This window comes from Cygnus atratus, chromosome 2, assembly GCF_013377495.2.
Source record: "Cygnus atratus isolate AKBS03 ecotype Queensland, Australia chromosome 2, CAtr_DNAZoo_HiC_assembly, whole genome shotgun sequence".
Lineage (NCBI taxonomy): Eukaryota > Metazoa > Chordata > Aves > Anseriformes > Anatidae > Cygnus > Cygnus atratus.
Window position 1 is genome coordinate 71,221,619 of NC_066363.1, and position 23,501 is coordinate 71,245,119.

At 40.2% G+C, this 23,501-nt stretch overlaps 1 protein-coding gene across 1 annotated transcript in view; it reads right to left on the minus strand.

The window, feature by feature from the left end:
* ANKH (ANKH inorganic pyrophosphate transport regulator) overlaps positions 1-23,501 on the minus strand; it is a 100,418-nt gene that overhangs the window by 17,072 nt on the left and 59,845 nt on the right. The window contains exons 3-8 of the mRNA XM_035560375.1: positions 16,482-16,600; positions 15,297-15,380; positions 12,680-12,850; positions 11,876-12,010; positions 9,121-9,213; positions 5,202-5,297 (exon numbers count right to left, since the gene is read on the minus strand). Coding sequence (XP_035416268.1) covers positions 5,202-5,297; positions 9,121-9,213; positions 11,876-12,010; positions 12,680-12,850; positions 15,297-15,380; positions 16,482-16,600 — 698 coding nt within the window. The remainder of the gene's footprint in view (positions 1-5,201; positions 5,298-9,120; positions 9,214-11,875; positions 12,011-12,679; positions 12,851-15,296; positions 15,381-16,481; positions 16,601-23,501) is intronic.

Sequence of the window (23,501 nt, forward strand, 5' to 3'; positions counted from 1 at the left end):
TAGTTGAAACTTCATGGCAATTTTTTCCAAAATAAAAAATGTATTTAATAGTTTTACTAGTTTGTGATTTATAACAAGTAAATCTGAAATGTGTAAGCTTTGCATAAAACACAATACATATATGAGTGTAAATTTGAAAACTTTCTCCCTCCTCTATCTTTTAGCCTCCTAGAACAGAATGGAATGAAGAACCAAAGGTCAAGCTTAAACATCTGAATTGTGTTTCTTAAGTGGCACCTGCTAATTAAACATACTACAGAGTTTTTATGCAATTAGCTTCTCCCCTTACTCAGCCTGGTTATTCATGAAAACTACTGCTTTCACTGTTTGTCCCTGTCTGCGTCCATATAAAAAATTCAAAGTAGCACTGACATAATTTTTACAATAGCACTGGTGCTATTATACTTAAAGCTGTGAAGAGCTTTGAGCTGTTTCTAATAAATGTTAAAACTGAGGAATACTGCTCAGCTCTCCTGCTGTGCATTAACTTGGTGACAGACAGATGAACATGGCATGGTGTGCACAGCATGCCACCCTTGGCACCTTAAGCCTGTAATATTGGTAAGGAAAACACTATGGTAAAAAACCATAAAGTGCTCAAGAATGTAAAGATACAACTGGCAATATGTCTTGCTTACACCTTAGTTAACAGGAACCATGCAGCTGCCATATAGGAAACATACTGCTGCTATTCTGAGAAAAACCCTTTCTGAAGACTAGTCCATTTGCTGTTACTACTGCTGTGTAAGTCAGGGTTGCTTTAAATAGCTCACTTGTCACACAGCCTGCCCCCTCTACACACATCTCACAAAGGAATGCTCTCTCCGACAGAGCAAAGCTTTACTGCAATGGAGAAGTGCAGTAATTTACCACTTGGAAAAAGTATCTGGGGATTTCTGCACAGTACTGAGGCTGACACACCCCACAACTGAAGGATGTGTGGTACAAATGCACCAGTGTCCATTCTCAGGGGTCCGTGTCTTCACTTAGTTGACAATTCTACAGTGACCTCAGAGCTGACGTCTAGGGTCATCTAAATAGGTCAGTCACTGAATCAAAATGTTCAGCTCTTCAACAGTCTTATCTAGCAATGGCAATAAGACTGGTGTTTGGAGCAATAGCTCATTTATAGAAAGAGGCATTTTTGCCTGAAGTGTCTTATGACAATGAAATAATAAATAATGGCAAGTGGTGAGTAAATTATGAAGCATATCTTATCTTCTAACATAAGAACCAGCCACTTAACTGTATGAGCAAAATTCTTCAGCTAAGTCCCTCCCCTCTGCTATATAAATTTTACATTTGATTACTTAGCTGCACAAAATGTGACTGTTGGAAGGAGTCACTGCTTGCTTACAACCAAAACCACATCAATATGACTAATCATATCAGCTCTCTTACATATTGGAAGTCTAATTACTTCTATTTCCAGCCTTTAAATAAAACAGCTTATCTAGACTTTTTTCACTAAGCAATACAGCTATTTTCCATTTTTTTGAAAAATCACTTTTAATACCAGCCTGACGCTTCGAAATCACAAGACAGTACATATGATCACACTCAGCAGAACACATTTGCATGCTGCCCAGTCAGCTTGGGAAGGCTCAAGTGCAGCCTTTCATATCCTATGAAGATTTAATAAAAAAACAAGAAGTTCTGTTTCTTAACAGAACTATGCGTTGTTTTTTTTTTTTTTTCTGGACAAATATTGTCACCATCAAGGGTCAAATAATGCATCTGCTGTAGTAGGTTTGGAGTACGTCTTGTGTAAGCATGACTGATCTTTGGAAAAAGATAGGACATCTTTCTTCCAAGTCTACAAAATAGCAGGTCTTCAATGACTGGGAGGTTTCCCAGGGTTTTACACTGCATGACTGCTGCTCATATTAAAAGTTTGATTACTATCCTTTTATCTATTCATCTCCTGGAATCCTTCTATAGATCATCCACTGAGGAAAGGATTCATATGACAAGTCTAAGTATCAGTTTTGTTTTCATCTCTTGGTCAGCCTGGACGCCTGTTTCCCACTTTCCCTCTCATCCTGAAGAACAGGATGTTACTAACAGTGCTGCCGCTAGTCTGACTGCTGTCCATTGCAATAGAGCCTCTCCAGGAAAACAAAGTAATCACTGATGGTCACGAGAGCTCAGCTACAGTGGTCATCTGATCTAGTTGTAACAGAAAGAAATTTGAAGTCCAGTTCCTTACAACCTATGGCACATAACTTGAGTCATACCAACTTCCACAGAGCTTGTGTGATGAAGCATTTCTATGACTCTATGATGCAACTCCCGGCCCTTGAACCAGAGTCTTCAGAGCTCCTGTGTCTACTTTTCCCCTCTGTCCACTGACAAGTAATCCTAAGAATCTGTCACTAGTGTGCAAAAATAGAGACAGGTCAGAAAAAGCTAGGGACCTCAACAGCACTTCTGGAATTTCAGTGCAGATGAATCTCTCAGGATAAGCTTATGAAAGAACCACCCTTGAGAGTAATATGGAGAGCTTCTGAAGAAAGATCCTGTAAAGTTATAAAAAAGCCTAAAAGTTGTGACTAAAAATTATTCTGCACAGAGTGGTGCTGGTAATGTGAGAAGCTCATGATCTACCAGAACTCAAGTATGTTAAGTGCCCATAAGGGCTAAAAAAACAATCAGTTCAGAGAAGGTTTTAAGATTGAAGTAGTATTCTCGGAAAAAAAAAATATAAAGAGGAAAGCTTTCCCCTTTGTGATCTCTGGAACACTAACAGACTTCAAGGAAGGCTCCAGCTATAGAGAACATAACCTTGGCCTGGTCCACCAACAAGAGAAAACCTCAAGGTGTGTGATGAGAGATGACACAATAGCTTCAGGAAATCTCCAGACAATGGCCAGTTCAGTGGAGACATATGCCTGTGTCCATTACATGCTGTAGGAAATGCAAGTTAGAGCCAGAGCTATTACTTTCTAAGCTAGGTAAAAAAGAGTCAAGTTTAACTCTAGGAAATGGACAGAAGAGCTGCCATATTGGCTCATGCAATCCTGTGTTCAATGGTGGCCAGCTGTAGCTGGTTGGGGAAAAATATCGAACGTAAAGGACAGAAGAAATCTCCTAATTCAGCTACTGATGGATTGAGTTGCCTCATTTCAACTATGAAATAACACAGGGCACCGAGGGCACCGCCTACCAGTCCCATCTGAACCTGCCCAGGCCCAGGCTCCCACAGCAGCCCCAGGGCCACCAGCCCCTGCCCTGGCGAGGCTGCAGCAGGGTCGGGATGCAACTCTCCACAGCCCTGCCCTGCCTGGCTATGACCCCTGCCCAGCTGGGCCCACTCACGGGCCTACGAGCTCAAAGCCTGGCCTCAGCCTAGTCCCAGCCTCAGGGAGGTGCCCCATGCCCAAGGCTGCAGCTGTCCCAGTGCCCTCAGTGCCCTAGTCCTGGTGGAGCACTGGGCTACCCAGGGAGACCCTGACGTCCCTGACATCCTAGCCCCCATGATGCCCTGACAGGAAACAGTTCAGTACTTCCTAGGACACCATGCACAGATCTGAAATCTGCTATAGACTGTCATGGACAGAGGTCCACAAGTCCAAGCAAAGAGGGAAGGTGATGGCTTGACTAGGTCCCAGTACTAATGTAAATTTATCCTAAGTAGAAAGAAGTTGCATTACCATGGTTATCATCTACTCCATTATTTACTGTTATACTCACTCATGCACCCTGTGTGGTTTTTCTTCCACAACTACCAGTTTGTTGCTAGACTTGTGCAGAAAAAGTTTTCTTAAAGAAGACGTACTATGTGAACGTGCACAAGCTGATCATCTGGAAATGCTGCAGATTCAGCAAAATGTCATCCTTAGGCCTAAACACAACCCAGGCTTGTGACCCGCACGTATTTGTATCTGTATTACTTCTCATTTAACATGAAAAAACATCCCTCCAATCCTCCTTCAGAGCAAAACTCAATAGTTGTCTCATGTGATTTTCCTTCCTCTCAAATTCCACAGCAATCTCCAACAAACTGGCAGCAGGCGCTGATTTCAGCTGGCACTCTCACAGCATATGCAGTAATTCAGCATTCTGCTGTACCTGTGCCCAACTACAGACTTCATAGATGAATTAAAAAAAAAAAACAACACAAAAAACCAAGCCTCTGATTTCCTACCTCTAATTCTGCACATACACGGGTACATAGCACCTGACAGACTCTATTCATAGGATACCATAGTTTAATCTATATGACCCAAATTGGATAGATTAAAAAAAAAACAAAACTGTGATACTATCGTAACTTTAAAATGTTTGGTTATTTTCAACCTGCTTGTTATAAAGCAATGAAAATTGAATGGAAGGTTTAAAGGAGGACTAAAATGAAAAGGATGACAAATATTCCCCATAGTATACAGGTTATGGCTACAGAACCAATTTCCTTTTACACTTTTTTTAATGTTAGAGTAGGTACTTCTAACTGAAATATCAGGATTGATCTGTCTGGATGGAGTATAATCACCCACACAAACCTAGCAGACTACAGAATTCAGACATCAGTTCTTGCAATTCTTCCCAGCTTAGATATGACTTTAGATCCTTTTGTCAGAGTCAGCACCATCTCTGAGATTGCCCTTGTTAGCTCATTTTGAGAGTAAACAAAACCAGCCTGCACGAAAGCAGCCCTAGCATGGAAGACTAGTGCCCTGTGAGACAGCAGAGAATGGCTACAGTAGTTTCAACATATGCTTCCCTTCCCATTATTCACAGCCAATTACGGATGCCAGGGGACGGGCTTTCATCCCATTCCTCAAGAGACAAATGCATTTTTTTCATTTTCCTGATGAGCCACTTATCAGAAGTTTTGTTCAACAGAGAAAAGGAAAAAGAAAAAAAAAAAAACAGAAAAAGGAAAAAAAAAACAGAAAAAGGAAAAAGAAAAGCAGATATTCTATCTCCTTGCATGTGGAGGCTGACTTGAAATGAAAAGTAGTGAGAGGAATTAAACAAAATATCTCCAGCACATAAGATACCTACTCTGAGTTAATGACAGCTGATTTTCTTAGTACTTGAGTACTATGATCACATACCCTCCCCCCACATAAAAGCAACAGACTTCATCAGAAAACAAAACTCACCTTTCTTGAACTGCTAGCGCTTTTATCATTAGATATAGGAGATAATTTCCTGGTTTATATGAAAGACAGACAGTTGGAACAAAGGTTTCTTACCGTTAAGGACAAAGCCATGCAAACAAAAGTGAACTTCTTTATATGTGTTGCTGTGACGGTGCTGTTGGTGTTCACCAGTTTATTGCTGGGGTTATTCTAAGGTGAGAGAAAGACATAACAAGCATTAGTGTGGCTCCAGACTACTGGGAAGCTGACAGCACCAGGGTCATTCTGTTGTATCTGACTGTCTGTGTGTATACGTGTCTTTCTTTGCTTGTTTGCTTTTTAACCTAGAGCTTTCTGAGTAAATATTTTCTGCTTAAACTGATGGTAACTCCTCCTATGGTCACTGATGGCTGAGTAATCTCCCTAGTTTTCTAAGGAATAAGTCCTATTTAACAAATTCAGCTTTGAAAAAGAATCATAACTCTTTCTAAGGAAACTCCATGTGATTTTTTTAACCGTAAAGTTCGTACCATGTTTTCACAGGAAAAATAGGATTCCATTCCCTTTTACCACAGAGTGGTACCAAATCCATATACACATGTAAACACCCTTACTGATCCAATTAGCCAAGCAGGTAATATAAACAAAGCTCCTGAAACAGCTGGCTCTGTTAATGTAGTTTAATGAACAGAACATAATTAGGACTATTAGATGTTCCACCTTGAACATGAGCCCTGTACTCATGTACACGTGGCAGCAAAGTTTTACTTAAAACAACAAAGACCCTTCTCCAAATGTCTAATGTACCAAATGAAGCTGAAGATTTAAAATTACCCTCAGGGAACACATTAACACAAATCAGATAGTCTGTGAAAGGAGAGGAAAGGATATCAAAAGCAGGGCACCACTAGGAGCCCTACAGCAATAGGGTGTTGGGTCATGTACCCGCATTTACCCCAGGGATGTCTGAGACACACTTGGCCGTGACCAAACTGGTAAGAACGGTACTATGAGATGTAGTACCACATTTATTCATCCTTAATGTAGCTCAAGTAGAACAGCATTACCTGACACATGGTCATCTTACCTTACTGAAGTTACTTGTAAGAGAAATAGGAACTTGCACAAACACATCTTCGGAATGGACAAAATGAACCTAAGCTCTGTGAATGGTACACTATTTCATACACATCTGAGTAGCTGATGGAACTTTGAAATGTAAAGCTATTGTGGTGATCAGTGCAGTGATGGCACATTGACAGCCTTACTGTCTCAACTAAAAACCTGCTTGGAAGCTTTGGTGCATGAAAACGCTTGACCTTTGCATAGAGGCAACCCAACCTAGTAGGAAGCTACTTCCAAGTCTGCCCTTTTTGGGAACAAGTTATGAAAACTTTCTGTAAACATTTTTTATTACTATATCATTATTTCTTGTGTTTCTGAAGAAATACTTTCTTACTGTTAGCTTTTATGTAAATGAGGATGGGCCTTGCTTACTTCACTCATCAAGGTTTAAACAAACTGCTGCATGGCTCAACTTTCTCATAAGGCTAAAATGACAGGAAAAAAGGCACATCTCAATCCAACCATGTAAAAAGGCTGCAATGAAGGAGAGAGAGCTCTCATTTGTTTTTATCTTGCTGCTTCTAACGCTGTCCTTGTTCGGCTCTGCCCTTTGCCCTAACTCTTGACCACATACTCTTTATTCCCATCTCTTGCACACTGCTTAGTTCTTGAAACAAAACACCATGCAGATTATAGAGTAAAGAAGTATCCATTCCCATCTATTCATCAGCTGAATAGCATTCACAAGTCCTCTCATAGTCAATCAACTGTTCACTCTGAAACAAGTGGCACAGTCCTTTAAGAATAATGGCATTATCACTACATAAAACAGCAAACAGAGTGCAGAACTAGAGCATTCCTGTTTCATTTTAGCAAATCAGTAGTACCCTTAAACTGAGGGCAACTACCAGGCCATGAGGTTGCTCTGGACACAGAGTTGCATAAAACACTGAAGCATGACTTGGAATCTCTCGTACAAATGTGATCTCTTACAAATGTGAATATAAATGTGAATTTCCCTTTGAAGACAAGAATCTGACTTGTCCAGTGTAGGCACTGAAGAGGGACATACTTTCTGAATCCCAAATCCCATCAGTCTGTTAAGGCAATTCAGTGTGCCTCTGATGGCTATCAGCATTACCAGCTTTCTAAGTGACTGACAAAAGAAAACGGAGTTCACATGCATGCAAATTGTTTCAACATCTGAGAATCAAAACTGAGGTTTTATGAAGTCTGGAAATAAAAGGAGGTTCTATCTCTGAGCAAGGCTTAGCTTAAGGAAACAAAGCTTGTGAAAGACCTAGTGACACATGAATGATGGGTGACCAGGCGTAAAACACTTCTCACAGTAATCTAGAAAAAGCACTGTTTCTGGTCTGGTATTTATTGTCTGAAAGGCACACATGACTACCAGAAAGAGATACCCTTTATACAGTTGCTACTGCAGTTAGCACATTTTATGCCAAATTCTTCTTAAAACATGCAACTAAAATCACTATTCCATACATTTTTGGCAATTAGATCATTGGCACCTATCTATGCCTTATCCTAGCCTTTTCTTCCTCACATTTATTCCTCAAGAGCAGACAAATAACGGTCTAATCCTGCCACCATCTAAGTCAGTAGTGCATTTTCTACCAGGTAAGTGAGACCTGGATTTAAGTCTATTAATTACTGTTAATTTCGCAAGGCAGTAGTTTGAAAGAGATGTGCATTTGATTGTAGCTCTTAACACATGTGGTTAGCAGCTGTGTTTCCTGTTCCAACCCATTTTTACCTTGCAGTCTATTGATTCAGCATTCTGCAGTTTCTTTTCAGCAGCATGACCTCTGAGAAGGTCTCTGTGTTGTCTTTTATCTGACATGTCAATTTAGCTGTATACAGGCAAGTTAGGAAGTTATGACTGATATGACTTTTTTTTTTTTTTTTAATTTTCCTTGGAAGTACTGTGGATTAAATCAAAACAGTCTTGCTTCAGCTAAGTATATTCCTGAGCAAGCAAGCATTATTTTTTCATTAATATTTGGAACCAGAAAGTTCAGTTGATATAACTAATTGGTAAATAAAGAGAAGGAGGGGAGATAGCATTTGACATTTGAACTAGACTATCACAGGACACCACTGTTCTTCACACAACATATGGGCTAGTGAGTACCAATTCCAAAACAGAGCAAAACAGAGTCTAAACAAAATTAACTTTGGTTATATTTTTACTCTGCACACAGTTCCAGAAGCAGTCCTTGCATTCTTATGTAATTACATGATTTGGCAACAAAAATCTTCATAGACTTGGTCAGCTAAGTCAATACTTCTAAAATAAGAGGTTATCTGTGTTTACTGTTAGTGTAAGAAACAACCTTTTGTTAAATATTAATATAAGCAAAAAACCCAAACCCATGTCAGAGATAGTGCAGAATCTAAAGAACAGGCTGACTCTGGAGCAAAGACGTAAGCTCTTTCACTTTGTGTACTTTGTGAGACCTCATTTCATTAGCTATGCAGCTATGTCACAGTAAGTGAGGATTTTTTTTAAATCCTTAAAACAATAGCAACTGTCTATTCAAAAGGTAGCTTAATACCTTACAACACAGAGTTAAGGTTAAAATCATAAATTAGACAACAGCTTGAAGCCACTGAAAAATAATTCATTTAAACCAGGATTTTAAGAAAACCTTATCAATGGGGCAAGGAACAATACGTATCAAAGGCAAAAGTAGAGAGAAACAAAACCATAGATGACCATTAATACAGCCCTATTTAATCTTTGGTTGTTCTGTTTTTTTAAAGAATCTATTACACATGTTTACAGAGACGTGAACTATCTTTCTTCATATTTGTTTGGCAGAAATTCCTCTGGAATCACTGAAGCTTCCCTCAAATTAAAATGTTGTAACAGAGAGAAAGAGGAGGATCATGGATGTGAAACCACACTAGTGGTATTTACTACACTCCTAACATGGGCACTCACCTTGTCAAAAGCTGGGTATACTGCTCTAATTTCTGTCAGCCAGCCGTACGGCATGTGTCCCACAGGATAGGTAGCCGTCAGAATTGCCACTGCCTATGAAAAATGACAAGGAAACGCGAACTTCAAATCTTTGAACAGAACAGTTAAACTAACGTGGTATGCCATTTTCCATGAATACTGCCACATTGACCTTGATGCAATGAGAAACATGCAGGAAACTGGAAGCTCTTTGCTTTGGGACCACTGTCAGAGCAGCCATCATTCTGCTAGGCATTTGAAGCTTAGGAAATATATCATGCAATAGAGCTACATTACTCAGCTTTGCCATTTCACTGTCATGCTGATACTCTGGGATGATAGCTACCTTGAGTTGGTGTATGCCCCTCGTTCAGCTGAATTGAACATACTGAAATATCCCTCCCACATTTCTCCCAGGTTATTTTATCTAGAGACACCTGAGCAGGAGAATGCATTATGGCTCATATTCTAAGAGCCCTTCATCGTATTTCATAATCTTAATTTAGATACATTTGACTTGGTTATTTGCATGTAAAACGCCGTTAAGTAAGACTGATTCCAAAGCAGCAGGTCTCAGTGGCTGACTGATGATGGGTTTCAAACTGACTGCTGTGGGGTCGGAGGCACTTATAAGACAAATAAAAACACTCTCCCAACTTTGGTGCTAATCAACTAAAAACAAAAAACAGGCAAAATCAATTCCAGACGACCATTTTGATCATGAGAAACAACTCACTATCTGCAAGTTAAACTAGGTCCCTTTTGCACTTTCACAAGTACAGACAAGAGGTACATCAAAGACATTAAAAAGTCCATATATTCATGCAACAAGTTCATTTGCACCCTGTGCTGTTTAAAAAAACAGCATGGGAAAAAACAGTCAAATCTACAGAGTGAACTGGAATAGAGGGGGAAAAGATATTCTCTCCTAATCTTCTACTGTAAATGATGTTTAATGAAACTTGAAAAAGTAATTGGTTCAAAGAAAACAAATTGGAATTTTAAAACTGTACCCTTTTAAAATGCAATTTTCCCTCCTTATTGCTCTATTTTCAGCAGAATTTCTATCTATGTGAAAGCTAATGAGATTAAAATGAGGAATAAATAAAAGAAGAATATGAAACATATTGAAGTTTCATTTATTTACATGGTGAAGTCCAGTAAGACTGTGTAGATGCAGTAACCATTAAAGAAAACAATAATTCACTACCTAATTTGGTATGCTAAATTCCACTTGGATTAAATTACTGAGTTTTTAACACTGATCATTCTTCTTGTAATTTTCACCTGATTGATGGGATCCCAAAATACATCCACAAAAGCTTTTCTAAATGTCTAGAACAGAAGTATTTGACACGGGGAAAAAAACTCCCCATGAAAATCAACACCAAAAAAAATCACCATAATTGTGCTGGCAGTCTGAACAGGAGCTGTGGGAGTTGGTCAATGCAAGTGGACTTGCTGTCCTCATGAAGATGCTACACCCCAGCTCTTCAAAGGGACATCCTGGACACACTGAAATTTGCTTACAGCATTGAACAGGAGAACTATAAAACTCCTGTCTATAGTGATGTTCTAGACACTGATGTTATCCGTGTCGCCAGCACCTCCTTTTTCAGAGGCAATTAGTTCATACATCAGGGAAAGTTGAAATGTGACAATTAACGTTAGTGTATAAAGGCCAGCAAACCACCAACTATGACATGTATCTGGAGACAGCCTAATAGCAACAAAATGCAACAGGCTAGTCATGAAACATGATGAATCTAAAGTCAGAAATCAACAAGAAATGCACAATTGATCTCTGCTAACCTGCTCTGCCTCCCCTTGTACTGAGACTGCTACTTAACACGTAGACTAATCCCTGATTTACACATGTGAAAGTGTTAGGTTTCCTGAATTTTCTCTCCACAGTTGCTGCAGTCACTGGTAACTTTTGAGTGAGTGAAATATGTGGTATCATATATAACAAATTATTAGCATTGCTGAGAAAATATTTGTTAGACATCAGCAATTTCAATTTTCCTTTTCATTTAGTATCTTATGGCTTTGTTTTTCATAGAGAAAAAAGGTGAGAGATTTGCTAATGACTATGTGGATCTAGACCTCATCCCACTAAAACTGGCAGCAAGGGTCCCTCGGACTTTTTAAGAGAATAGGTCAGCTCCTAATGAGCATTTGGTGAAGGCTTTGCATTGCAAACAGAAGTCCTGCTACCATCAGCTGTAGGAGACCACATGCTACAGCTGAATATCCTCCAGGGAAACAAGGTACATTGCATATCCCAGCCAAGAGACTGATGTTCTTTATGTGCTTCCTCATGTTTTCTGCCCTATTCTGTGTAATGCACTGGATTCTAAGAGCAGTATTGTTTCACATCTATTTGCATAGCCATAAATATATATGACACAGAACAGCAGCACATGGGACTACTGACGACTGTCCTAAAATCCCTAGGATTTGAATGCTCCAGCATATACCGATATGTAGAGCTTGAAATCCTGGGATGCCAGAACTGTTCGGTGAAAAAACTCTACTGGTCTTGTTAAGGGTGAGATGCCTGGTAGAAATGCCCATGTTAAGACTCTGAACAATCTTCTTTTAAGGATAAAGAAATCACTAAAGAGAAACGTATTTAGGACATTTTTTTTCTTGCCACTATGGCTGAGAAGAGAAACACAGAGGAAACTCCATGTAAATGATCGTTTGTAGTAATGGGGAGCACTGACTTTCTCACCTCTGTGGCCGAAGAACTGCCACCTAAGTCCCGGGAGACAAAAAGGTTGACAATGGGCCTACTTATTCGCTGAGTTGCCAAAATTAATGCCAAAGGCCACCAGAAGCTCAGCATCTTCCTTATTGTAGCCTCTCCCTGCAACAGGAGAAAACAAACAAAAAAAACCAAACAAAAAATAAATGGCTTCAGAAAGAAATAAGTTGAACTGAATCAAAAGCACAGAGAAAGCATTTCTGCTTTTCCCACCCACCGTCATTTTGGTACATTCATTTCAATATGCTTCAATAGCAGAAGGATAAAATATTTCCTCCTTTTCACCTATAGAAATATTGATTCAAAATATATTTTGAAAAGTATATTTCATATACAGTAAGACTGATTCAAAAGAAACTGCATCATGGATCTCAATAAATAATGCATAAGGTATCTGAATAACTTGTTCTGGCTACTAGACAAAGGAATGTGAAAGCCAGTGTAACATTCAAAGAAAACAGAGTTTTGAGACATTCTTCCCTGTGAAATAAAGTGTCCACTTAGTTCATTCTGTGTTGTCTCACAGCACCGAAAGGAGAGAGCTCAGCACTGAGATGCTAAGTAGACAGCACATCAATAGCACCTAAAGCACTGCCTTGTATGCTCTGTAGCTGTAATGGTTTCCATCATGCCTGTTTAAACAAAGATGTTTTTTCCTTGCAGGATGGAGAGAGCAGGCCCTTCATTCACAGTGGTTTAATAGAGTCTTGTAACACAAAAAGCAAGTTTAAAATTATTTAATCAAAAAAATCAGCAAGTATTAAGCCATACCCCCATTTCAGGCCCACTTCTGTCAGGAATGACATCATGTATGTTCCTGTAGTATCCCAGGCATAGTGTGGTACATCGGACAAGTGCTCCCATGTATAGTGACAAGATTGGGATCAAGAGAGGCTCCCTGCACTCCAAGTGACTGTGAAGCAAAATGGCTACAAAAACTACCTGCAAAGCAAACAAATAAAAGATTAGTAGTTTGTCTGTCTGTTTCTTCAGGGCCAACGTGTCTCCTGGCTGACTCCACGCTAGTGCATTTGAGCCAACAATGACGCGTGACTACAGTATCCAACTTGGAGCATTTAGAAACTTCAGTTCCCCCCTGCATTCAGTCATACAAATGAGAAGAACAAGAGTTAATATTATATAGAAGCTATATAAAAAGTACTTGAAGGTATGGGCAGGTGTCAGACTAGGGGCCATAAATAGGAGGCTGGCATGCAAGCCTGGCAAAGTCTGGCAGCAAGCACATGGTTGAGTGTCACCCTTCCCAGGAGAATGTGGTATGCTGATACAGACTGAGGCTGGAGACGTCCTTCTAGGTTCAGCTTCTAAGCCCTGCTTTCTTTTTTGGGGGCGGAGGGGGAATTAAAAAGCCAGATGTCTTAAAGTATTCACTTCAGCATTTAGAAGCAGTCTTAATTTATCCCAATTTTATACTTTTTCGAGTGCAATTTCAGTATTTCTTCGTTCTTTCCTGAGCTAAGTGCCATATTGATGTAACCAAAAAGGAAACTTTTTGGCTCATGAACAGCTCATAATTCAAACATTTAAAATTAAATACTCAATCCAGAAAATGAAGCGAATTGATTAATACAATATAATTCTTTTTCATTAAGTAAAGAGCTGACAGTATGCCTGTTAAATTCCAAGTGTCTCTGGATGATGGGCACAACTGGCAAACTAACTGTGTATGGTTTTGTGAACAGCAGCATCAGGAACAATCCTGCCAGGACAAGCTGGCATTCAAGTGAGTTCCAAGAAATACATTGTTCAGGGGCAGGTTCTCTCTTTCATTGCTAGAGTTCAAGAAATACTTAAAGTACACTGTGAAAATGTTTATTAGGGAGGACGCACTGTTTGAAAGGATTTGCAAAACAGCTCATTCGAACTCCACAAAAGAATTCTTCTTCAGTAAACAGAAGTCAAGTCAGTCACAAAATGTGTACATGAAGCTATCCAAGGAGAATTATCTACTGCCTGTGCACCTATTGCCTGTGTAGGTAGTAGATGTAGGTGTAGGCAGCTCTGGGCTATGGAGAACCAGAACTTTTTGTCTTCTGGTTTTACGCTTCCTCTGTTCAATATTTTGTTACAGACTGGAGACGAGATGACAGGTGTCTTATTCTTCGCAAGCCTGGCACCCCACTCACCAGCCACCATGAAAAGGGCATGCATACCATGGCCAAAATAGGAATTCCAGCTTCTGTATTTAGGTGTAAATGACCTGACATGCATCTAAGGTCAACAAACTTTGTAGGTCATGTCAGAACAAGAGCAGAACCTGGGTGTTAAGGTCATTTAAAGTAATTGGTATTATCTTCAGGGATTTAATGCAGTATTGTAAAGGGGCAGACATGCCAAACATAGAATAGCAGCTGACTGAATGGTTTAACCCGGTTTATAGTTTGCTCCTATTTTGTGTGAGGGGAATGCTATGGAAAATTGAACTAAGTGCTGTTGACTTCTTATTTCCTTTCATGTTGTCCTATTATTATAGTCTTTCTTACCCAGTCATTACCTCAGCTGGTAATGGGGCAGTACTGTAACTGCTCTGCAGGCTCTGGGATCTTCCATTCATAATATGGCCATAAATACTTAAAAAAGAGGGCTCTGTGTTGGTTCTTAAATGGTACAACAATGCATACAAATATTGTTTTACAAGCATGTCTTGTGCAAAGCAACAGGACATTTAACACCTCCCTCACAGATGGAAATTCAACACTGGGTCTTCCCTCTGTCTCCCAGGGGGTTTCACCCCAGATAGCTTCTGCTTCAAATCCAAGCCTTCAGCTTCTGGTCCAGTAACAAGAACAGTGCTATACCGGCACTCAGAAGATGGTTTACACCCCTGCGTTTCAGCAGATTAGACATCATGTGCAGAACTGACAAGTGGGCTGAAGAATCAAGCCTTAGCTTCCCTGCCTACACTCCCCACTCAGGATTTCATTGCAACTGTGTGAAGTGTTGGGGAGAATGTACACAGGGGAGAAAGGTCTCTGTCAAAGTAGTGCCTCAACTGGTAGCAGTCATCAGTCCTTCTGGATGACTTTTCTTTCCCCCAGGTGTGCATGTGTACATATAGCTTGATTCTCAGTCATTGTAGCACAGTGTCTGGAGGTGCCAGGAGATAAGGCCCTAATCCAAACAGTCCTGGCTCCTTCTCCTGACATTGCTTCAAGACTGACTTGATCCAGTCAAGTGAGACCAGCCTAAACCACTAATGTCAGCAAAGAGTGGGGAAACTACCAGAGAACAGCACATAAGATTATTTTCTCTGGTGTGTTGTCCATGGCAGAGAGAGAAGGCAGTCTCTGTGCAAACGCATTACTGTTTAGGAAAGCACCTAGTCCGTAACACAACTGAAAGAGTGACTGCCAAGAGGAGGCATTACCTGAGCTATGACATCTGAGATGGAGGCACATCCCACCAGGAAACTGTACTTGTGTTTCAGCAGAATCCCAGCATGGGTCCATGCCTGAAAAAAAAAAAAAAAGGCAGAACAGAATGTGGGAAGTGATTATGGTATTTGGTAAGGATTTCAGGTCCCAGAATGATGCTTTTTACACAAAAAACTTAAAAAGCTTTTTTTCCACCAGCAGCACCTGGTGTGAACCTGGGCAAATGTTAAGCAAGTAGGGCAGAGAAAGCACTACTGCATTTAGTTCCTCTTTGCCAGGGCTGGCAGGAAGAATGGGAATAATTTTACAGATTGCATAGAAATTTCTGAGCAGGATAGCCAATGAGAAAGAGTTCCTTCTAAACAGATGCTGCACAGGTTATCATACGAAATATTCTAAGGGAAAAATGTTTCCTGTCATGCACCAGTTGAATGCACCTCAGAAGTGTATTCATAAGCTATACTGAGTCCTGTCTGAAAAAGAAAACTTAACGATCCTACTTCTTTTTACTGTCAGCTACTGTGTTAAGTGGAGAAAGCAGTGGAGGCATGCCATGAGAAGGTTATCCTTTCTGACTTTTATATAGAAATACAGGAATTAAAGAGAGCTGCCATCTACTTGTTTACGTTGTGCAGGCCACATGCAGTCAGCCTGGTGATCTGGAGAGCAGCAGCCCACCCACACGTGTGGCTCTCTTCCCCATGCATTTGAGATATACTGGACTAAGCTGCGCTTGCAAAAAATGATGGTAACAAATATCTTTTCCATAAATTTGCTTTGAGAAAGTATTGATCGATGAGCTCTGCAAGTGACTTGGGAATGCGCAGCCAACTGAAATCTTCCAATACAAACTGTATTGAGAGGACACATACAGACAATCTGTGCAGCCCATCACAAGATGACTGGTGCTTTCTAGCATGCATATACAGTAACTCTGACAAGGCAGCTGAGGATTTTTACATTTGTCACGATCTCTGGATGTTCAACTCCACCCAGATGCTTTTTCGAGGTAGCAGAAGATGATGTGTTCATGTATATCCAGAGCTATTGCTTGCAAAGGACATGCCTTCCTTCTGCAGACCTCTAGCTTCCCATCAGGTAACAGACTTTGCAAACTAAGGTCACCAAAGAAAAAAATAACATTGATATTAAAATTCAGTTCTGAATCATGCACTCACCATGGCATCCATAAAAGGGAAGGCAGCAAGATAAAGGAAGGCCCTCCGAGTTTTACTTCCCACTGATTCATCCACATGGTGTAGCTTATTAATAATGTAATACCCCAAATCGCTATACGCTGTAGAGATACAAGAAAAGGAATGAATAATAAAGGTTACATCATGGATTCTGCATAAGATGCTCAGAAGTACCCGAAAGAGTAGGATGCCTAAGAGCTGTGAGATGCACCCACTCAGCAAACAGCTGCAGGGGCTGCAGGATGTCACAGCCTCACCAGCTGCTGTTTATTACTAAGGAGTGCTCTCGCAGTCCTTTTTCAAGTAAGCTTTGGCAGAGGAGTGATAACAAATGGCTGGGTTGGGAAATGGGTATAGTAAGTGCCACATCTGTTTCCTAAATGAACACTGGTACTCCAGAAAATCTACTGCTCTTTCATTAACTCAGGGCTCTTTGTTAGAAAAGCTGTTTTCACCAGACACTGTGTATTTCATGGGATATAGTGCCTTATAAATTCTGAAACAACCTATTGCCACTGCATTCTCATGACATTACCTGTAAACCTGCCCAGAGTTGTAAAAGGAGCATTAGGATTTGCGAAGACATGCAATAAATCACACTCATTATGCTCCTGTGAGCGCCTCTCCCTTGCTCTGCCTAATGACCACCTCTGCTGGGACCAGTCAGGGCACAGCACAGTTCACTGTGTGTTCGCTGGGCAGCCTCTAACAGCTCTTACTCTCCTTCCTCATTTACAGCTGGCATCTCAGGAGCCACAAGTCAGAAAAGGGTGCTTTGCACTGATGGAAATCAAGGGGTTGCCGCTTCCAGTCACCAGTTATTTGCTGTCCAGTTTCAACCTCAGATGAGGAGAGTTTTTGGTGTTGGGCAGAACACCTTTTGTCAGGTCTCGGTTCCCAAGGTGTTGGGTTGAAGATAGCACAGATGCACAGACTCCCCACGAAGCTACCTACAGAACTGCTTACATCTCTTTGTATTATGCTTGTTGGTACCCACGTTACCCAGCTGTTTTAGTAACCCCAGAGGCCTCCCCATGACTTGGAACAATGACAAACTAGGTACGACCGGTGTCTCTGAACTTGGGAACTTATGTAATATGTGCAGTTAAGTGATTCAACTAGCTTTCAAATTTTTATAAATCATGTTCTACACCTGCATATTATTACATAGCTTCCTCTACACCCTTGTAATGGTTGTTAAAAGAATGATTGGATTGTAAGTCAAACTCCCAACACAAGTAATGGCAGAATCACCTGTGCCCAAGGTAGTCTCAGTTCTCTTCTGTTTGTGTCTCTTCTAAGGTAAAGATTTCAAATGTGGACACTTCCCTGTTTTTCTGTTTGTAACAATTCCACTGTCACTGTACAGGCCTTTATATGGAATATTTCAGGAAAGTGATCCTTTGCATGCAAGCGGTTCACGTCATTGGATCCACAAATGGCTAGCACTAGTTGTTTACCCTGTAACTTACTCTCATAACTCATAAACAATGTTTGGAAGCAAGAAAAGAAGAGTTTAAGTCATCATTGTTTTGTTATGGCTTAAGGATACAGCAGTTAAATGGTCTACAGGGATGAAAAGACTTTTTAAAGCAAGAACAGTAGTGTATACAAGGGAGCAAAAAAAAAAAGTATCCTGACAGCACTGGGAACAAGTGTGAGCCTCAATCCAGACAGCCAGGACTGCCCCAAATATGTTAAAATGGTAAAAACTCCCCATTTCCCTGTGCTGGTCCCTATCTACTACTGCTAGGCTCATAGTCTCTCACTTCACCCAGTGATCCCCAAGTTGCGTAGCTATCCTTCTGAGCCACTCCCAGATAATTTCAGTTACCCTTCCAAAGGGTATTGGGAGAGAACTTTAGAACTGGACTCTCACCTTTTCTGAGTTCAGGGAGGCCAGCTTAGCTCCTTAAGTACTCATTTCTTCACTGCTAAGTTCAGTCACACATCAACCACAGCCCCTTCTTATTTTTGTATGAATTCATACACCAATTTTCACTCATTATTTTGAAACCAGTCTGTTACATATGGATTTTTGTGTGGTTACTCCTTGTAAAAAGCTGCTTTTGTGGCAGGCCACTATGCTGATTTATCTGAATTTACTTATTTGAATAAACAAGAACAAGTTTGGAAGGCATGTGAGGCAAGTTGCCTCTGAGGGTCAGATTCATTGAGTCCTCTCTTAGATCCCACAGAAGTTGCTTTAAACTTCTCCTACGTAAAAGCTTAAAAACTGTTGCAGGAAACACACCGGTCTTATTCCCCACACGGGGAGTAACAGAATCCAAGTCTACGTGCTGAGGAACGTCCTCTTGGGGAGCAGTCTCCATCAGCAGTGAAACAGGGGCAAGACACCATGCTGCAGAATTCATGTGTGCTCTCTGTGCACTTCACCCTCTGGTCTTCTCCTGCTTTAAAGGAGTTTTTTAAAGTGCTTAGAAAACAATAAGTAATAAAAAACTTTTTTTTTGTCTCTAAAAGCCATTGTTATGTTTAACTTTTTTTTTTTAAAGTTTAAATAAACAGAAAAATTCACAGAATTAGAGAGGTCAGAGACTGAATTACTCTCACTTCTAGGAACAGCCACTTCACCACAATTGCAGTTTAATGGCAGGGCACTCTCAAGGGACTTACACTACCATAGCCCGCAGCACCAGAATTTAAGAATTCTAGGGATATCAGCATTGCACTTCAGTAAGCTTTAAGATTTGTTTTCCTCTCCCCCATCCACAAGAAGTCTAACTGCACTTTTTAATGTGGCTTTGATTTTAAAATAATAGTGGCTAAGCTTAAAAACTAGTTTTAAAATACTCAACTATTTTCTTCGACATGTCAGTGAAAGCACACAATCACTGTTGCTGATGTCAATGAATGTTTCCATCCTCAGAAAGAAGGACTCAGTAAGCTGAGATTTACTGACAATTATACAGGCATGTGTCTCTGAGCTGTGAATAAAGCAATTGCTGATGCAATTAGAACTTAACCTTGGCCAACCTTACATACTTATTATGAAGCACAGAACAAAATTAATAACAGACAACGGAGCTGAAGAGTATTACATGAATCTAAAGCAGATGGCTCTTCCCATTCCTTGCATCATTTCAACCAAAACAGAGAAGTCCAACTCCAAGACAAGCTGACTGTTTGCTCTCCTGGAATAACTCACTTATTTTGATATATATGGATCAGTTTTGCTTCTGATATAACAGCATTTAAGCAGGAATTCTTGCTTTTGTCTCTTCTAGTTGAGTTGTAAGACCTGGATGCTTATGAAATGACAATGAAATACTGTGCACCTAACTGGATCTCCTCTCCTCTACACTGATTTCTCTAATGAGCTGATTATTACCACATAAATTTCAGACATCCTTGAAACAACTGAACACACTTTTAATGATGCCAGCAGTCTCAAAGAAATAGCCACACCGTAGTCATTTTGGGGCTATCTGCTATCCAGTATGTTATACGTACATCATAAAGAAAACAAAAAGAAACCCTCCCAGGAAGTGATACCACTTACTTCTAGGCACAGAGCTGCATATGTCGATATTCACTTTACTGGAGTAAAAAATCAATAACAACAACAAAAAAAAACATACCAAGAATGTTTCTGTGTTAAAAGTATGTGTTGTGTTTTTTTGTTTTTTTTTTAATAAGCATTCCATATTCATTCTTGGTGCCAGTTTTAAAAATTAACTTGGACACTTGAGAAGTAAACATCTATCCTGCTGCTAAGTCAGAAAGACGCCTCACAGGGCCAAAACCAGCTAAGTGATTTAGGCAGATAAGAAAAGGCCAATTTGCTAAAAATACAAAATTATAATGGCAAGTCTGCATTTGGAGATGGCACAGGTTATATAGATTTTGTGATGTCTGATTAGCCTGACATAAAACAGAAACAAAAGCCTGGGTCCCCCATGCAAAAATTCAGATGATCAGGGTGTCTTGGGTTTTGCATTTCTTTTTTTCTCACAGCAATGAATGAATAACAAAACTAGCTTATGAACATCTCAGTGAAGACTGATAATTGCAGTTGTCATCTTCTGTGATCAGCTGTAGTTGCAAAATTGAATTAGTTAATTTTTCCAAATCTACCGATGTCCAATAGTCTCTTTGGGTAGGCCAACATCTCATAAGTCTCAAAATTTGCCTGTTTTAATTAAAAAAAATATTATCCTAAAATCAACAAATGCTGTGGTCATAGGCTTTCTTCATTCTTTCTTTGTCCTGAACAAATTGCTGAAAAGAAACTGCCCTTGCTGTGGAAGAAGGGCTGGAGCAGCTGGGGAAGCAAGTTACTGCTTTAACAACGGCCACTTGAAGATGCTGAGGCAGGACATGTTTTTAATAAATAACCTCATCTCTTAGTAGACAAAAATAAAAAAGTAAGCTTGGATTATATCCTGATTTGTGTTCCTGTGCTTTTATCTTTTTCCAGGGCAAAAAGTTTAGTACAAACAAGTACAGTGGCCATGTCAGAACAAGACTGACTGGAAAAAATAGCTTGGTTTGGCATAAGCTCTCCTATGATTCCTACTCATGGAAAAATTCCAGTAGTGCTACACTGGGAGCAGTTGGATTACACTTATACCTCACTTCTTCTGCAGGTCTTTAATGTATATGCAGTGACCATGCATGCAGGTTCAAAAAAATTACTAGCAACTGCTGACGTTTTCACCTGTGCAATCTGTGCAGGGAGGGGCCCTTGCCCACTAGGAGATCAGTAATAAACTGGCACAAAACAACAGGGTCACTCATACTTATTGGCCATCCAGTCTGCTGTGTTTGCCTTACTACTAAAGTTGCAACCTTTTTTTCCTGGTGATGCCAAATGATCCACCATGGAATTTTGGTCAGGTGCAGGAGGCACCATTGAAAGGTGTCTACTTAAGCAAAGAGGCTGTTTCCTCTTTGGAAATAAACTTTTGCAGTATAGTATTTCTCAGTAAAGTAGTGAAAGGCTGAACAATGCTGTTTTCTTGCCAAAGAAGGTGTGCATGTTCTTCATGACACCAGTGTTAAAAGGACTCGCATAGTATGGAGGACTTAGCAGCAACATCTATTAATGCATTATGTTAGCATACTGTTCTATAAATTAATGCTCTATTTTCTCCTCTGTCAAGCTGGTAGTTTATTAAGATTTCAATAGTATGCAGAGACAGGTTTATCATCTTGAATTCCTTCTCTTACAGCCCAATATTCGCACTCAAAAGCCAATCTCTGAAATAACTAGATGCTTTAGACTCCTTCATACAAGGAAACTCTAACTAGTGGCAGTAGCTGCTCCCAAAATAGCACAAGAGAAGGAAGGCAGCCCACTATCTTCTATTTCCAGATCACAACTGAGACAGCAAAAGCAGGAATAACATACTGACCAAGGCTTACAGCAGCACTTTAAGCGAGAGAAGAATAAAGTTTCAGTTGCCTTTCATCAAGTCGTTTCTTGGTTCTTACTGCTACCTGCACAGGAGAATGACAGGAACTATTGGTGAAGATATTGTGGACGTTCATGGGAATGTGGTACAGTGATGACTTAAGGACCACAAGCTGTGAGTTTGAGTGGTTTGGCTCAGCCAGTCACTCCCACAGAGGACTGTGTTAGCCCCTATGGGGGAGCAGTAGTGGGGAGCTGATGCTGAAGAAATGAAGTCAGTTGAGTGAAATAGTCTGTTTTGATATTTCAAACAAGTAGAGGCTGCTGTTTGTGAGGAGCTGTGTGTACAGACTGCAAACAGTCTCTATCACAGTTGGAAATGTGGTGATTCATTGTGGTCACTGTGCTTCTACCACCACTTGTTTTCTTCCTTCTGACCTTCTGTACTCCTTATTTCATTGGCTTTTTTCTTCTTTGTTTCTTCTCTGGGCTTCGACAACTACAGCAAGCAGTCATGCCATCTTCCTTAGCCCCATACATACGGCATGCAAAAGAAATTCAGTCCCTTGAGTAGTGTTTGTTTCAGTTTTTCATCCGTCGAGTATCAGTAACCTGAATTTCTCTCTCCTGTAGATAGTCTGTAACAGGCTTGTGGCTGTTGGGGAGTAGCTGCAGATCCTTGGAAGTTGTCTGTCTGCCACTGGACTCCTTCTCCTCCTTCTGCTAGGAAGACTGTGCATCTGTGGGTCAGAAAAGAATAATCAGGATTTGAAACATGTTCAAAGGAAATTTGAAACACAAAACTTGGCAACATCACCCAGGCAATTGGTGCTAGAATCTGACTAACTCCATTCTCTTGGGCGCTCTGCCAGTCTCTGCTGTGGCCTTTGCATATTTTCAGGCATAGACAAGCTAAAATACTAAAAAATATTTTGCAGTCTGCCACCATAAGCAGCTGAAAGATTGTGCAAAGCCCTTTAACCAACGGCTTTAAGGCATGGAAAGTCCAGCCTTCGTATTTTATTTTTTAATATCTGCAGAGAGGGCATTTCAGAAGTTCTGAACTCAGCAGGGCTCTATTTCCAGGCAAAACCAAAAGACTTATCTGGCATGTTTTCAAATGGCTGCCCAAACAACTCTCCTCAATAAAAAGTCCCACATGGAAAATTCAGCTGCCTTTCACCTGGAAATTTGATAGTTATACTTTAAATGTTCTCAAAATCTACAATAGCTTAAAATGAAATTTTGAATGACTAGAAAATATTTCTTTTATCCAGTTGGCTAAGTCAAAAACTTTGACCAGGACTGGTGGGAAAACAAGTGCGCAACTAGAATAGCAGCTCTGGGGGCTGAAGAAACATTCCAAGCAAAGAAACTGGAAAGCCAAACTTCCAAATGGCCTGAAGTTTATAACACCAGTGCAGTGAAACTGCCTCAACTGTAAACACATTGAGGAAGTGACCAGTTGATACTGGTGGTGAAATAAATTAACTTCAGCATGGATTTTTATCATGGATTCAGCTTACAAAATTAGCAACTGCTTAAAACTGCCACAGACTTGCCATGGCTAGTGAGCCATTACTGCAAGCATTTATTATGACTGTAACATAGAGTAAAAGTAAACA